Source organism: Rhinoraja longicauda, chromosome 10 (assembly GCF_053455715.1).
Source record: "Rhinoraja longicauda isolate Sanriku21f chromosome 10, sRhiLon1.1, whole genome shotgun sequence".
In the NCBI taxonomy this organism is placed as follows: Eukaryota; Metazoa; Chordata; class Chondrichthyes; order Rajiformes; family Arhynchobatidae; genus Rhinoraja; species Rhinoraja longicauda.
The window spans coordinates 40,956,367-40,973,633 of NC_135962.1; the positions used below are offsets into that span (position 1 = coordinate 40,956,367).

Below are 17,267 nucleotides of genomic sequence, written 5' to 3' on the forward strand. Positions count from 1 at the left end.
GCTCGGAGAATGGGAACTGGGATGTTAAATTAGAAAGAAAAATTCTGAACAGAAGATTGGAAGCTGCAGACAACATTAGAAGTATAGTATCTCAAAACTACAGATGAAAAGGGAATATAAAAGAGTGCAGTATCCAGGAAAATGGTATGTGTGTATGTATACATAGAGCTTGTTTAACAAGGTTGATGAACTGATGATGCAAAAAAACCATGAATTCATAAAGTCATGGTGATAACAGATCTGATTCAATCCTAACAATTCTGACAGGTTTGGGTACCAAATATTCCTAAATACACGATGTTTCGAGAAGATGGGAAAATAGGAGTAGTGGGAAATGTGCAGTTACAACTCATGGAAAAATTGGCCAGAAGGGGTCGGTATTGTAAAAGTTAAGAAACAACATAGATGTCATTATATTGCTAGTTGCATTTCATAGGTCACCAATGAAACGGTTTATGCAAAATTTGTAGATAAATTGTAAGTTACAAGAATAATAAACAAGTGATGATGGAGGACTTGTCCTCTTCGGCTATGATAATAAAATTATAAAGGATAGAGGGGCAAAAAATCCTAGATTGTTTTCAGAATTTTTGTGATCAGTATGATCTTTCCCTATCAAGGACAGAGGCTAGATAAAATTAAGTCAATTTAATAGAAGCCACGCAGATTTTTTAAATGACATTTGAATAATGTACAAAAGTGCACTCATTCAATAATACTTACAAACGGGTCACAGGTAAGCTTATGGGTGTGGGATTTCATCTCTGTCTTGTCTTGTGTTGTGGTGTATTTTACTTGTGGAAGAGGAGTTGAAGTGCACCTTGATTGTTTTTGCTCCACATGAAAGTCCAAGGTTTCAGAAGCACATGCCTGGAGAAATGCCGTCGTGTCACAGCTTCTTTCCAAGGAGCAAAGATCTAAAGGTTTGCTCTTACCAATTTCTGCTACATGTAAAGTTTTTTTTGAAGTAGGCTTTTTAAAAGTGCCTCCCAAGGTTGGTTTTGAAGTACATAAAGTAACACTTTTATCTTCTGTAGCCTGTTTATGCTTGCTGTTTTGTATCAGAACTGTTCCTGCCAATTGGCATTTCACATTTTTATCTAGTTCTTCGTCACTGGAATCATCCAGTGAAATGATGCGGCTCTTTTTCTTCTTTTTGCACAAGTAATTTTTGCCATTTTCTTTTTCTGCCTTTCTTGTTCTTAGTCTGCGTTCGTTTTCTCCAATGAGATCAAAATTAACAATATCATCGTCATCATCATCACTTAATTTGGTTTGATTTTCATCATCTTCTCGAACACAGAAACTATCTTCCAAATAGGTCTCATCCTGTTCAGGAATCTATCAACATGAGAAGAACATTACTACAACTGGCCAGAAGTAAAATTTACAATTATTGATTTTAAATTGGAATAGCCAATTACTATTAATAAAACAAGAAACATTGGAAAGCAAGTACAAATACAAATGCCCAAAGCACTCCATCAACTCCCGCACTATATCAATATCAATTATTTGGATGGGACCATACACGGCAAGATTAGCAAGTTTGCAGATGATACAAAAGTGAGTGGTTTTGCAGATAGTGAAGATGGTTGGGAAAAATTGCAGCAGGATCTGGATCGATTGGCCAGGTGGGCGGGGCAATGGTTGATGGAATTTAATGCAGAAAAATGTGAGTTGTTACATTTTGGGAAATCTAACATGGGAAGGACATACACAGTGAATGGTAGGGCTCTGGGTAGTGTTGTAGAGCAGAGGGATCTAGGAGTGCAGGTACATGGTTCCCTGAAGGTGGAGTCGCAGGTAGATCAGGTGGTCAAAAAGGCTTTTAGCACATTGGCCTTCATCAGCCAGAGTATTGAGTATAGAAGTTGGGAGGTCATGTTGAAGTTATCTCAGATATTGGTGAGCCCACATTTAGAATATTGTGTTCAGATCTGGGCACTGTGTTATAGGAAAGATGTCAAGCTGGAAAGGGTACAGCGAAGATTTACGAGGATGTTGCCAGGACTAGAGGGTCTGAGCTACCGGGAGAGGTTGGGAAGGCTGGGACACTATTCCTTGGAGGACGAGGGGTGCTCTTATGGAGTTGTATAAGCTCATGAGAGGAATAGATCGGCTAGATGCACAGTCTCTTGCCCAGAGTAGGTGAATCGAGTACCAGAGGACAGAGGTTTAAGGTGAAGGGGAAAAGATTTAATGGGAATCTGAGGGGTAACCTTTTCACACAAAGAGTGGTGGATGTATGGAATAAGCTGCCAGAGGAGGTAGTTGAGGCAGGGACTATCCCAACATTTAAGCAGTTAGACAAGCACATGGATGGGAAAGGTTTGGAGGAATATGGACCAACTGTTGTCAGGTGGGACTAGTGTAGCTGGGACATGTTGGCCAGTTGGCTTGAAGGGCCTGTTTCCACACTATCACTCTATGACACTACAACTATCAGGCAACAAAACACTGAAAATGTACCACCAATAGACTGCAAAAATCCACCAAATTCAACATAGCCCCCAACAATCGCATGCCAAGAATCAGCCTTGCAAGACAGTTGTTCAATTCAAATTCTTACGGACAGAAGAAAAGATTCAAGGATGTGTTTAAAGTCAACATGACAAAATCCCACTGTTTCTTGAGAATCTCTGGCCCTGGAGAAAGAGCATGTACGATAGTATTGAGAACCATGTCCTCGGAGCACATGCATTTTGGGAGTACTGATAAAGCAAGTACATATATATGAATGTTTGATGCCAAGGGGGTATTAAGCCCAAGGCAGTATTGAGAAACAAAAGAACTTTGATGTGCAAGTTAGGAGAAACTGGATGGGATGGGTTTGATTTTCTTGGAGTAGAGCAGGCTGAAGGGAGACCTGATCGAAGCAAACAAAATGATGAGGGACATGGGGTGGATAGCAAGAAATATTTCCTCACAGCAGAGGTGTCTCAGGTGCAAGAGGTTTAATGGAAGTCTGAGGTAGAAAGTTGTCACCCAGAGGGCGGCTGGAATCTAGAATCCACTGCCTAGGTGGAGGCAGGCATATTCTCACAATATTGCAGAAATATCTAGATAACTCCATGAATCACCAAGGCTATATATTGAAAATTTATATTAGTATAGATGGTCGCCGTGGTATGGCAAGGCAAGGGTTATTGCGTCAGACTGTGACTATGAGAAGCCCCACTTAAAGGGTTAAATTTAAGTGTGCACTTAAATACACACTACATCAAACTACCTATTCGGCACTTCATTCTCGATCTCTCGAAGAGTTTGCATATCCTATGTTCGGCTTATTGTCACTCAGAAACCACAAACCAAATAGAAATGTCCAAGAGATTTTTCCAATCATAATCTTTTCCAAATTTTTTTTGAAAAAACCCATCATTAAAATTGATATGTTGAACATGAAATATTAATTGATGAATCAGTAGCCAAAAAAGGCCAAGCATCTATTTAGCTTGGTTACTACCATCCAATCACTTATACATACTGCAAAACTAAACCTGTTTCATTTATCCATTAAAATGAACATCCCAAACAAGAGGCAGGTGAAAATCCCCAGTAGTGGAACACATTAGCAACTGGAGACCTAAAGTCACCAGTTATTCCCACATAAGTTATCTTTTTCTGGTTCTTGGTTCTTGGTCCTCCAAAATATTCCAAATGGAATTTAAACTGGAGGTGGATCTTTAATATATATATATACCATAATATCCTGCATCATCTCAAAATATTTTCCAGAAAATAATTACAAATGAAAAAAGGATTAGGACAAAAAGATTAAATTAACAAAACAGATGCAATTAGTTATTATACTCCCCTCTCACCCACTATATGCCAAGTGCTGCGACTTTGTTGAATCTGCCCTGCTGGTAAAACGGCACATCAGGAGATCATGATAAATCACTCTAGGATGTTGGTTAAAAGGTACAATTTTACAAGTGCAGCTACATCACTAGTTTTGAATGCAACTCTTCCAATCTATGTACAATTGAGCAGAGGTTGAGCCAAGAAATCCTACAGCAGTTGGAACAGCTATAATTTACTTCCATTACTGTGCAGAAGTCTGAGACCATGTGCAAACACAGAAGTGCACCGGCACATTCCTTGTATGTGTACATACTTGGCCAATAAACTTATTCAAGAAGCCTCTGCTGTTCGAAATTGGTAGTCAACAACGTCATGAAGATCAGGTGTGGAAACTCAAACTTCTACAGATATACCAGAACTTACATAGAGAAGATTGGCCTCTAGTGTTGGGTAGGAGTTAATAAGGGAAGGAAGGAAGAAACTAAACAACAGACCCAAACAAGCCAATAAAACCAGACCCAATTAAGCCAATAAACAAGACCCAAATAAGCCAATAAAACAAGCATGAGGGTGATGGAGGGTGAAGAATGAACTATGTTAAATAAAGGCACATCTAGAAGAAAGAAAGATGTGGATAATGGTTTCAGCAGCAGATTTACTGGAGCAGTCACCGAGTCAGGCAGTATAAGAAATTCTGATGATTGCATAATTGGCCTGAAATTCAGCCTGGGGTTTAATATGTCAAGATTACAAACAGTCTAGATCAGACTCAGACAATTGCTAAGCAGTGGTCAGTGCTCAAGGAACTGAGTTTTGACTAGGGAGTGAAAGCAATAAGCTCTGTTTTTTCCCAACATTTAGTTAAAGAAAATGTATGCGCACCTAGATCATTCAATACCAAATGTCAGACAAACTATCTCAAGGCAGGGTCAGCAAAGGAGGCATGGTGGGATCCAATTGGGTCACCTTAGCATGGACAATGATTCTTGGTTTTCATATGTTATTGGTGGGGAGCAGTACATGGTTGAAAAACTGAAACCAATGGATTCTTGGAGAACATCAGGGGTAACAGCATGGATGAAGGAAGAGAAATGATTGGTATCATGGGATGGCAATTATGTAGTTTTGGTACTATAACAGGTAAGAAACCCAACTGCAGGAATTCAAGCAAACCCCTAAGAAGGATATCTATCTGGCTGTTGGTGGAAGTAACCCAGAGGAAATAGGAATAAATGCCAATTTGCAGTCCTTCCTATCACTGACTTGGAAGCACAAAACGACAGTGTTGCAGTAGATGCAATTCTTAAACTTGGAGCTTAAACTTTCTCTTTAGCGAGCCAAGAAAATAAATCTAATAAAAATAAATAGATATTACCTGTGAAAAGATAGTCATATCATTTCTGTTATAGACCATTTTCTTCTTATAGATATTTGGGCTGCGTACAGATTTCAAGTAAATCGCTTGCATATCAACATCTAGGGAAAATGGTATTTAATTAAACATGATTAAAGACTGCAGTCATTTAGAAGCACAAAAAATTAAATAGATCTATGAAATCTCAAATGCCATGAACAGCAAATTACAAAAAAAATTAAAAGAAACTCAGTTGTAACTACTCAGTTTGGAGGCACAACTTAATACATCGGCTCGTATTTCTAAAGTAGATGAGGTTCTAATAGGAACTAGATTTGCCAGTTTTTCTTTTAAACTAAACCAATTTAGATTGCAGTATTATCCAACAGTTAATAATCTAATATTGAAGAAAATGAAATAGACGTATCTCTATGGAATTTAAATGCAAATGCTTTTCTGCTAAATCAAATATGTACAAAACCACAATCTTAGAAATAATATTTTCTCTGGCTATAAGGAATGTATTCCAGTAATTCATGAACCAATTACTGAAAAATGGTATTCTTAAGGAGATGCCAAAAAATAACAATCTATTTTGGTTCTGCACATATTTTGTACACACATTTTAGATCCTATACTTGTTATTAACTCAGGTTATCCATGTTTCCATGCAGATCCACTAAATGCTAGTCACTGGGCAGTCATCTCATTCCATTATAAAGGACAAATAAAAATAAAAAATACTTCTAATTTGTTTTTCATGACAATTTTTCTGCCCACTCCTTTCTAAGATATGCTTGTTGATTATATTTCATGATGGCCCTCCACAAATGTGTTACGTGTCATTTAAAATCTATTGAACCTTGACCACATGTGGCAGGCCACATGCCCGCAATGACAATAACCCACATTTTGTTCAGAACAGATAGTCATACATAGATTGGAGTTAACTGTAGAATTCCCATCAACAACCTCCTGAGGTCATCAATGAAATAAAACATTTTAGTGATTTATTTGTCTTAGCCAAACACTGCAATTATCAATGGTTCAGATTAAATATATATTTGAAAAGTGCAATTCCAAATAATGTGGGCCGAACTGAGCTCTCTGTAAACTAATAAATGAAGTTTTTCATTTCATGTTTTATATTGTTCCAGTGGGTTACCATTTGAAACTTCTGAAAGTTGGGAGTCATCATTGATAAAACGTTTCAAAGAGGTATCAATGATGTTGTCGGAGTCATCTTCATCAGAAGACACATTTTCTGCTCCTTCCGAGGAGATTTCAGCTTCTTCATCAAGAAACTGTCGTGCAGAATGCTATCAGAGAAAGCACAAAAATGAACAACTTTTTATTAATCCCACCTTTGCCACCTCAGAATTCCTGGCACATGCTCTGTGTTATTAATTATTAGTTCAAATGGTGCTCTTATAAACATAGAAAATAGATGCAGGAGTAGGCCATTCAGCCCTTCGAGCCAGTACCGCCATTCAATATGATCATGGCTGATCATCCAAAAACAGTACTCAACTCCTCTTGTCATGAAGGCCAACATGCCATTAGCTTTCTTCACTGCCTGCTGTACCTGCATGCTTACTTTCAGTGACTGATGTACAAGGACACCCAGGTCACCTTGCACTCTCCTTTTCCTAACCTGACACCATTCAGATGATAATCTGCTGCCTCGTTCTTGCCATCAAAGTGGATAACCTCACATTTATCTACTTTATACTGCATCTGCCCACTCACCCAACTCATCTAAGTCACCCAGTAGCCCCATAGCATCCTCCTCGCAGCTCACACTGCCACCCAGCTTTGTGTCATCCAAAAATAGGGATCTTTATAAATTTGAGATTTTGCACTGGGGGAGATCAGTGCACTGTTACAACCTTTTCAAAGTACATTCGTCACATATATACTATATTTTTATTTAAAGGCTTGAAGAATAAAATTAGGCTGATGTCACAGCATAGTACTCAAGGAATGTTGTATTGAAGATGCATTTGTGTAAGGGGAAAACAGAGACCTAATGCGCCTTCTTTTAAACCTTATTAATTTTGGGGGTTGTACGTATTAGTGCCAATTATCCTTCCCTACACTCCTTTGAGGTGGCGATGAATCACTTTAGCAGTTATTTTTCTTTAGATGACTGTGCTCGCACTTTGCCTTTGGATAGAAAGTTCCAGGATCCAGACCCAGAAAAAATGAAGGGTGACTTGATGGATTTAATTATAATATTATCTCATTTAATCGGATAGCATGCAAAACAAAGCTTTTCACTGTACCTCAGTATACGTGACAATAATAAATCTAAATCTAGGCAACTTGTAGTCAAATTTCCTCGTCTTGTTGGCAGAGGTCACAGGATTGGTTATAGCTCAAAGTAGCCGTATAGAAATAATTTCTGTGCATTTTGGCGATGGTACACAACAGCTGAGATGCCCCAGTCATGGGTGGAGTTAATGTGTAAGGTTGTGGAAGGATACCAATCAAGGGATTACTGGAAATGGATAATGGTGAGTTCCAGACAAGTGAAAGTGGTGGAAAGACTTAGGGTACAGATGCTACAGTGTTTTCCTTAGGATATCCTGCCTCTGACCTCTTATAGCCATAGTTTATATTGAAAATTCAATTAGGTTTCTGGCCAAGAGTGACCTCAAGATATCAATGGTGGGTTCTCAGCAATGGTAATATTATAAGATTTAATGGCATTATTCAAGGTGTGAAGATTTTACTGATGTCCTTGCAAACTGTCAAAGAACAGATGATCATTTATCCTTCTTGTTTCCCCCTCTGGGATTTTGTTTTAACTCATTTAGTTGCCTGCACTTTAAAAGCAATTCATGGGCTATGAAGCAGTGAACATAACAGTGAAAATCAACTCAATAATGTGCCATAAAACTGTAATATGTGAAATACTGGTAGACTCTACCAAAGGTTCAAACCCAAAATTAATCACAGCTGTTCTGTTGGAAAATGATAAAAAATAATCAAGTGCCAATGATGCCATAAATTATGTTAAGATATTAAACGGTTCTCGTGCTAATGAAAATGATACATAAATGATTGAATTTCAAATAAAGTTTGCCATGTTATAATCGTAATTCACTGAAAATACTGAGGACGCAATTGGAGCTGTCCCCTTTTACGCAATCAGCCACCGTTAGACAACGTAATGTTGAAACAAATAACTGCCTATGTTGTTTTACAAAAAAAAGACACAAAGTGCTGGAGTAACTCAGCAGGTCAGGCAGTGTCTCTGGAGAGCATGGATAGGTAACGTTTCAGGTTGGGACTTTTCTTCACATTGCTGAAGACAGAGACTGAAGGGTCCTGACCTTGAAACTTCATCTTTCTATGTTCATCTGTGACACTACCTGACCGTACCGCTGAGTTACTCCAGCACTTTGTGTTAACTTTTAATTGTTCTGTTTACTTTAATGTGGTCCAACTCTCCTGCACCCATGCAGAACTCATGGACTTCAACTTCACCACCAATTTTTATCCTGCACTCAAATTTACTTGGACCATCTCCGACACCTCCCTCCCCTTTCTTGATCTCACAGTCTCCAACACAAGAAATAAATTGACGTCTATTACAAACCCACTGACTCCCACAACTATCTCGACTACACTTCTTCCCACCCTGCTATTACCCTCACCTCTGTCTATTACAAACCCCTACTCTCAATTCCTCCGTCTACGCCACATCTTTGCCCAGGATGAGTTGTTCCATACTAGAACATTCGAGATGTCCTCTTTCTTTAGGGAACGGGGGGACCCCTCTCCTATCATAGATGAGGCCCTCACTCGTGTCTCCTCGGTACCCCGCAGCTCCGCCCTTGCTTCCCCTCCCTCTAGTCGCAAAAGAGACAGTCCCCCAAGTCCATCCACCCCATCAGCTGTCACATACAACACATAATCCTCGGAAATTTCTGCCACCTCCAACGGGATCCCTCCACCAGCCACATTTTCCCATCTCCACCCCTTTCCGCCTTCTGCAGAGACCGTTTACTCCGCAACTCCCTGGTTAACTCATCCCTTCCCACCTAAACCAACCCCTCCCAAAGTACCTTCCCCTGCAACTGCAGAAGATTCAACACCTGTTGTTATACCTCCTCCCTCGACTCTGTCCAGGGATCCCAACAGTCCTTTCAGGTTAGGCAGAGGTTCACTTGGACCTCCTCCAACTTCATCGACTGTATCCGATGCTCAAGTTGTGGACACTTATACATCGGCGAGACCAAACGCAGACTGGGTGACCTTCTCTCAACCCGTATAAACCAACCTGATCTCCCGGTTGCTGGACACTTTAATTATCCTTCCCATTCCTACCCAGACCTTTGTGTCCTCGGTCTCCTCGATTGTCAAAGTGAAGCTAAATGTAAATTAGAGGAACAGCATTCCATATTTTGCTTGGCCGCTTACAGCCCAGTGGTTTAAATATTGATTTCTCTCACCTCAGGTAGCCCCAGCATTCCTTCTCTCTATCCCTCCCCCACACAAGTCGCACTAGCATTTCATTTTCACCTTACAAACAGCTTACAATGGCCTGTTTCCTTTATCATCGTTACTTTTTTGCATATCTTTCATTATTGTTCTTTATCTCCCCACATCACCGTCTATATCTCTCATTTCCCTTATCCTTAACCAGTCTGAAGAAGGGTCTCGACCCAAAACATCACCCATTCCTTCTCTCCAGAGATGCTGCCTGTCCCACCCAGTGAGTTACTCCAACTTTTTGTGTCTATCATCGTTTTTTATATGACTTTTTCTAAATTATATTCAAGAATGATGAAAAACTAGTTTTCAAAATCAGAGAAATTACTGGTTTGCCGTTCTATTTTTGGATGTTGCTATAGAAAGCTCAGCAACAACAAGTTATGCTTGTACAGTTTGCTGCTTGTATATTTGATTCAGATGTTTAGGAAAGAAATATAACTTGAAGGCAGAAGCTACATCTGCAATAAAAAAGTCCCTTCTCATACTCAAATCTTAAAATAACTAGAACAAAATTGGAATGACTTTTCCTCAAGGTCATGTTTCCATGGTCGCAAATCGCTTATACAAAAAAAAAGAGCAAATTCAATTTAAAAGATAGTCAACATCAAAATCATTATGGGTTTTCCAAGTAGGAATTTTGTCTTAAAACTACATAGCAAATTAATGTTCGCCCTATATTTTAAAAACTCTTTATATCAAATCACCGACCTGCAACATATGCCACGAAAGAGCTCAAATATTATTTCAGGCAATAACTGAATTTGTGACTAATACTCTTACTTACTTTGATATAGGAATGATGAAGATTTCTGGACAACTTGGGATCTTTATTATTCTTGTTCGAAGTTGCTCTAAAATCATCATCTTCACTATCGGTGAAGCCTAACTGAGAAGGTAAATCATCCATTAATCAAGCTTCAGTTCCATTTTCTTCACCCCAAGTGTTTTGCTGTTGCAACAGTGATATAGTGTACAAAGGAGCCTAGCTGCACATCTCAGTGACAGATTAATATATTCATACTATTAGAAATTAAAAACAACTATGCTTTTGAATCAAAAACATATTTCAATAGACAATAGACAATAGGTGCAGGAGTAGGCCATTCAGCCCTTCGAGCCAGCACCGCCATTCAATGCGATCATGGCTGATCACTCTCAATCAGTACCCCGTTCCTGCCTTCTCCCCATACCCCCTCACTCCGCTATCCTTAAGAGCTCTATCCAGCTCTCTCTTGAAAGCATCCAACGAACTGGCCTCCACTGCCTTCTGAGGCAGAGAATTCCACACCTTCACCACTCTCTGACTGAAAAAGTTCTTCCTCATCTCCGTTCTAAATGGCCTACCCCTTATTCTTAAACTGTGGCCCCTTGTTCTGGACTCCCCCAACATTGGGAACATGTTTCCTGCCTCTAATGTGTCCAATCCCCTAATTATCTTATATGTTTCAATAAGATCCCCCCTCATCCTTCTAAATTCCAGTGTATACAAGCCCAATCGCTCCAGCCTTTCAACATACGACAGTCCCGCCATTCCGGGAATTAACCTAGTGAACCTATGCTGCACGCCCTCCATAGCAAGAATATCCTTCCTCAAATTTGGAGACCAAAACTGCACACAGTACTCCAGGTGCGGTCTCACCAGGGCCCGGTACAACTGTAGAAGGACCTCTTTGCTCCTATACTCAACTCCTCTTGTTATGAAGGCCAACATTCCATTGGCTTTCTTCACTGCCTGCTGTACCTGCATGCTTCCTTTCATTGACTGATGCACTAGGACACCCAGATCTCGTTGAACTCCCCCTCCTCCTAACTTGACACCAGGTTTATTCCAGGTAATTGTGCAGAAAAATAGAGTATAAAAAAATACAAACATTCTTTACTTATAACACCAGTATTTCCTATTTCTTATCCTTTGGCAAAGTAGGATTTGTGAATTCTCAAAATGAATTTACCTAATATAGCAGTATTTTCTTAAGCCTTAATCTTTGCCTTTCACCAATGCAAAGTTTTATGATACAACGCTAGTTTCCCATAAGCAAAATAATCTTAATCTCAATTTTCCACACAAGCATTTGAAAAAGATGTTGGTAAAGTCAGCTGTTTACAACAGCTAAAAATGTATCGCTAAGTATGTTGGCTTTGAAGCCTTAATTTTCAAGAAATCGTGAATGTTCCACAGGAAATGTTAATTTACATACATTTAGCACTTTCCGCTGTTTACGAACAGCCAAAATAGGCGAGTCCATATCACTGGCACCAGTCACCTGCAACATTGAACATTTGCATGAAAAATACATTTATTTTCTGCTAATTATGAAAACATTGTTCTTAAGCAACACAGAAAACAAGAATGTTTTCACTTTTCTCAATTGTAGGTGCAGCAGTTTCATTTTCATGGAAGCAATTTTTTCGACCTACAATTTTCAATTAGCTTCCTTTGGCATCTATCAAATCATCAGAACAGGAAAGAAAAACACCCTGTGCCTATACCTCTGACCTTGCAAAAATCATTCCACGAAGAGTGGAGAACCATTAATCGCAGGGATTAAATCCTTCAATATCAGTAGCAAAGTAAACATTAGAGTCTAAGAACATACTTAAAACAACTGCAGCCCCACTGAACTATGCTCCAAGCACACAGAGGTCTTGCATTTCCAATGTTTAACCATAACCTTTTATAATGCAATACACACCTATATATATATATATATATATATATATGCCCAGTCAAATCACTTTAATAATGCCAATAGGACCTTTATAGGACCATCATTTAATGGTTCATCTTTCTCATTCAAGAAGAAGTGATACTTTATTTACGCAGTACCTTTGCAGATGCCATTGGGAGTAATATGATCTATTTTAAAAGGCAGATTTCAGGAGGTCCGTGACAGGTTATGATGCTAGTTCACCAAACACCGAGATGTAAAAGGATTCGGTTACAACACTAGGTTGCATAAATATAGATTTAAAAAGGCAAAAATCCCTTGAAAATAATAAAACCAAGTAGGTTTTAAACCAACAGTACATTATACAAATGTCAAAGCATTCTGGAATGAAATTAGAAAAAGTTTACTTCCCCCAAATGATGGTAGAAAACTGGAATATCCAAAGTTTTACTAAAAGAACACAAGAAAATAGGAGCGGGAGTAGGACTGTAGACCCTGGAGCTTTTGTCACCAATCAATACGATCAAGACTAATCCTCACTGACCTCAATTCCTCTCCTTTGCCTGTTCCCCATAACTCTCAATTTGAGATATTTCAAATATATCAAATTATATGATCTCCACCATGCTCAATAGGAGAAAATGCCAGAGGTCTAGAGACCTCAGTTTGAAATGAACAGTCCTTTATTTTGCAGTTCTGTCCTCTTGTTTGTGATTTTCCCACTTGTGAAAACATCTCAACATGTACTCTGTCAATTCTCTGAAGTATCTTGTATGTTTGGATAAGGTCATCCTTTATTCCTCTGAACTCCAATGAATACAGACCCAAGCTGTTCCAGTCTCCCTTGACAGGACAGCCTTTCATCCCAGGGGACCAAATCTATGCACAGTATTCCAGATGTGGCCTCACCGACATCTTGAGCAATGTAACAAAATCTTCCTATTCTTAAACTCCAATCCCTTCAGCGTGAAGTCCAAAATGCCATTTGCCTGCTTGTTGAATCTCTTGTTTTTTACCCTCGTTGAATTTACCCTCTTGTTGAATCTGACTGCTAGCTTCTTGCGATTCATGGACTAAAACACGTCGATCCTGCTTATCAATACTCGTTTGCAGACTCTCGCCATTTAGATTGTTATCCACCATTTGAGTCCACTTATGCGTGTAGTCTTGTTAACAATTTCACATGCTAAATTCTATTTATCAGGTTTTTGCCCATTCACTCCAACTATCCCTTTCCAGAATCATAATGCATCATCACAAAATGCCCTGGGTGATGTTTCAGGTCAAGACCCTTCTTCAGAAGAGGGTCTCGACCCGAAACGTCACCCATGCCTTCTCTCCTGAGATGCTGCCTGACCTGCTGAGTTACTCCAGCATTTTGTGATACCTTCGATTTATACCAGCATCTCCAGTTATTTTCCTACACTATCACAAAATGCCCTTCTATCTATTTTTGCATCATCGACAAAGTTGGAAACCTTAAATGTCTTTCCTTCTTCCAGGTCATTGATGAAAAAAGTAGACAATTGAGGTATTGGTACTGGGTCATTTTTGTTGCATGTAATGAGTTACAGTGAAAAGCTTAGGTTTTCAAACCATACACGAGTACACCAGCAAAAGGAGAAAAGAAACAGAGTGTAGAGCATAGTGTTACAGAGTTATCATAGTTGCAAGGGAATGTGCAAATTTGTTTTTAAAGTGCAAGTGCCACAATTAGGTAGTTTGGGAGATCAGGACTTAATTCAGTAACAGACCTCCCAACATTTGATTTTACAAATTAATAAAGATCATAAGACCATAAGACATAGGAGCAAAATTAGACCATTCAGCCCATCTCCTATCTAAAGATATGCCATTTTATTCTGAGGCTGTGCTCTCTGGTTCTAGACTCCCATTATTGGAAACATCCTTTCCACGCCCACTCTACCTAGGCCTTTCATTATCCGGCAGATTTCCATAAGATCCCCTCTCTTCCTTAACTCCAGCGAGTACGGGCCCAGACCCTTCAAAAGCTACATCCCAGGGATCAAGCTCGTAAACCTTCTCTGGACCCTCCCAAAGCCAGCACGTCCTTCCTCAGATATGGGACCCAAAATTGCTCACAACATTCCAAATGTGGCCTCACCAGTGTCTTATAAAGCCTCAGTGTCTCCTCCATGTGTTTACACTTTTTTCACCTCAAAATGAATGATAGCATTGCATTTGCCTTCCTTACTGCCGACGCAACCTGACAATTAACCTTTTAGGAATCCTGCACCAGCACTCCAAGGTCCCTTTGCATTTAGATTTCTGAATCCTCTCTCCTTTTAGAAAAGTTGTAGACACATTTATTCCTTCATGATGTAGTCTGATGAAAGCAGGGAAGAAGCCGTTTCTGAATCTGGCCATTTTGACCCTTTCATGCTTTTGTATCTTTTGCCCAAAGATACTAGAGGAGCAAGATAGACCACTCAACCCTAAAAACCGTAGTATGTCATGGTGCCATTTTAGTAGGCAGAAATTTGCAGAAACATTTAGTAAGAAAAATAACAAAAATCTGTGAGTTGATAGATGAGATATATTCTGCATTTTTATGGTATCATCACACATACTGTTCCCCAAAACACTGATTACACTGTGAGAGGCAGAGCGAAATTGCCTACTAAAATGGCAGACGTTACGCTCCTTTGCGTACTACACTTCAGTATAGGCGATTTCAAAGGAGTGGTCCATCTTGTTCCTCTAGTATCTTTGCTTTTGCCCAATGGGAGGGGGGGAAAGAGGGAGTAACAGGAGTGTTCATTGATAGCAGTGTATCGTGCATCCAATGCACACATCACATCGTATAGGGTGGGACGCAAACTGATGTCAGGAGAGCCACAGTGAATTCCCCACAGGAGGTAGTAGAGACAGCACTTTCCACGATATTTCGGGCCTGGAAGCATAAACTCGCTAGGACTGCCAAATCACCACAAGGTGTGGATTAGGAAGCAGACCCCACAGCTTCTTGCCAATTAAGGGCCAAGAGGGTCGAGTGTTTTATTGTTATGTGTCCCGAAACAGAATAATGAAATTCTTACTTGCAGTAGCACAACAGATATGTAAACATTGTAAGACCCATAATAAACAAAATACATTTCGGTAGATATATATAAAAAACAAATAAATAATAGTGCAAAGACAAAAATAGTGGCCCCAAATCTATGTAGTTTGGAGCTTATATGGAGGTTGTAGTGTTTAATAGCCTGGTGGTTGCAGGGAAGAAGCTATTCCTAGACCTGGACATTACAGCTTTCAGGCTTCTACACCTTCTTCCCGATGGCAGGAGTGAAATGAGAGTGTGGCCAGGGTGTTGGGGGTCTCTGATATGCTAGCTGCCTTTATAGATCCTTTGAAAGTGAGGAGGTCAGCATCCGTGATGGACTGGGCAGTGTACACCACTTTTTGCAATTTTCTTCATTCCTGGGCGTTCAAATTGCCGAACTAGGCATGATGCAACCAGTCAGTATGCTCTCTACTGTACACCTATAGAAGTTCAAGAGTATTCATTGACATTCTGAATCTCCTCAATCTCCACAGGAAGTAGAGGGATTGATGGGCTTTCTTTCTGATTGCAATGCCCTGGGTCCAGGACAGATCTTCAGATCATTAGAAGCTTTTGACTCTCTCCACCCATTGATAAAGACAGGTTTATGGATCCTTGTCCTTCCTCTTCCAAAATTCACAATCAGTTTCTTGGTCTTACTGATGTCGAGACCAAGGTTGCTGCTCTCAATGTCTAACCATTCACTAAGATGCTTCATCTGAGATATCGCTTCACATTGTAAAGGATCCATTTATTCCAACTCTCTTTTCAATTCATGCTAACACAGTCTCTTGTAGCTTGAGCTCTTAAGTTATGCACCAGCCTCTTATGTGACACCTAGTCACAAGCCTTTCTGAAATCTAATTACATTCGAAGAATACATCACAGAAGGTTTCCTTCTGTCAGCTCTCCCTGCCACAGTCTCAGAGGAAAAGGTAAATGGTGCTCAGTGAACTGAAATAGATCAATGTTGAATTTGCTGAGGTATTAAATTGGAGCACAGAAGGATGCCATCTAGCCATTTAGAAGCATATGGAACAAAAATGTATTGATGGAGATAAAATAGAGATATCCCTAATTTATGGTATCAATGGTAGAACAGATTAAAGTGGCTGAATAATCTACACTCGTTTTTATAGATTCCTTACATTCTTAATTAAATGAAAATTCTTCATTTTAACGATATATTTTGGTGTAAGGTAATATGTAAATCAACCCACCTCAGGAGATTCAAGAACACAGAGTTTTATTCTTTTATTGGGTCTTCTGATAACCTCTTCGTCACTTTCACTGTTGCATTCACCTGGAGAAAAGGAACAATTTGCCCAAACATAAACAAAATCAATGATTATTCTTCATAATAAGATATTAAAGTATTTACAGAAGGTCAGAAGGTTAAAAAACAACTGCTGTTTGATGATAACTATACTTTTAAAGTGTTGTTTTTGTCAGAAATATAGTTTTCAATAGACTTCCAACAATGACGAAAGGATTATGGAACCATACAGGAATAACTACTGTATAAATTGATCATGTTCTACTTCAACTCCACTCTGCTGCTTAATTGTGCCATAATTCCTTTAGCACTCATTTTCTATCTATTTAAGGTTCTAGGTAGTGCCTTTGGTATGTTCCATCATTGTTTTAGTATTACTTTATTACCTAAAAAAGTATTCAGAACATCACCCACTGCAACATGTAATTGAGATCAAGGTAATTAATTCCATTTGAAAGCAGCACTGAGATAAAACAAACAAGCAGCAGAAAGGCATTTTAGTATCAGTAACCATATTGTGACATGATTCCAAAGGGAAAATGGATAATAAATCTACTGTCACAAAAATCTCCTTACTGTATCAAAATGAAAGAC

General features: G+C 39.2%; 1 protein-coding gene across 1 annotated transcript in view; it reads right to left on the reverse strand.

Moving 5' to 3' along the window:
* fancm (FA complementation group M) overlaps nt 1–17,267 on the reverse strand; it is a 70,986-nt gene that overhangs the window by 7,657 nt on the left and 46,062 nt on the right. The window contains exons 15-20 of the mRNA XM_078406710.1: nt 16,618–16,700; nt 11,863–11,928; nt 10,449–10,550; nt 6,327–6,480; nt 5,183–5,283; nt 724–1,341 (exon numbers count right to left, since the gene is read on the reverse strand). Of these exons, the coding sequence (XP_078262836.1) occupies nt 724–1,341; nt 5,183–5,283; nt 6,327–6,480; nt 10,449–10,550; nt 11,863–11,928; nt 16,618–16,700 (1,124 nt within the window). The remainder of the gene's footprint in view (nt 1–723; nt 1,342–5,182; nt 5,284–6,326; nt 6,481–10,448; nt 10,551–11,862; nt 11,929–16,617; nt 16,701–17,267) is intronic.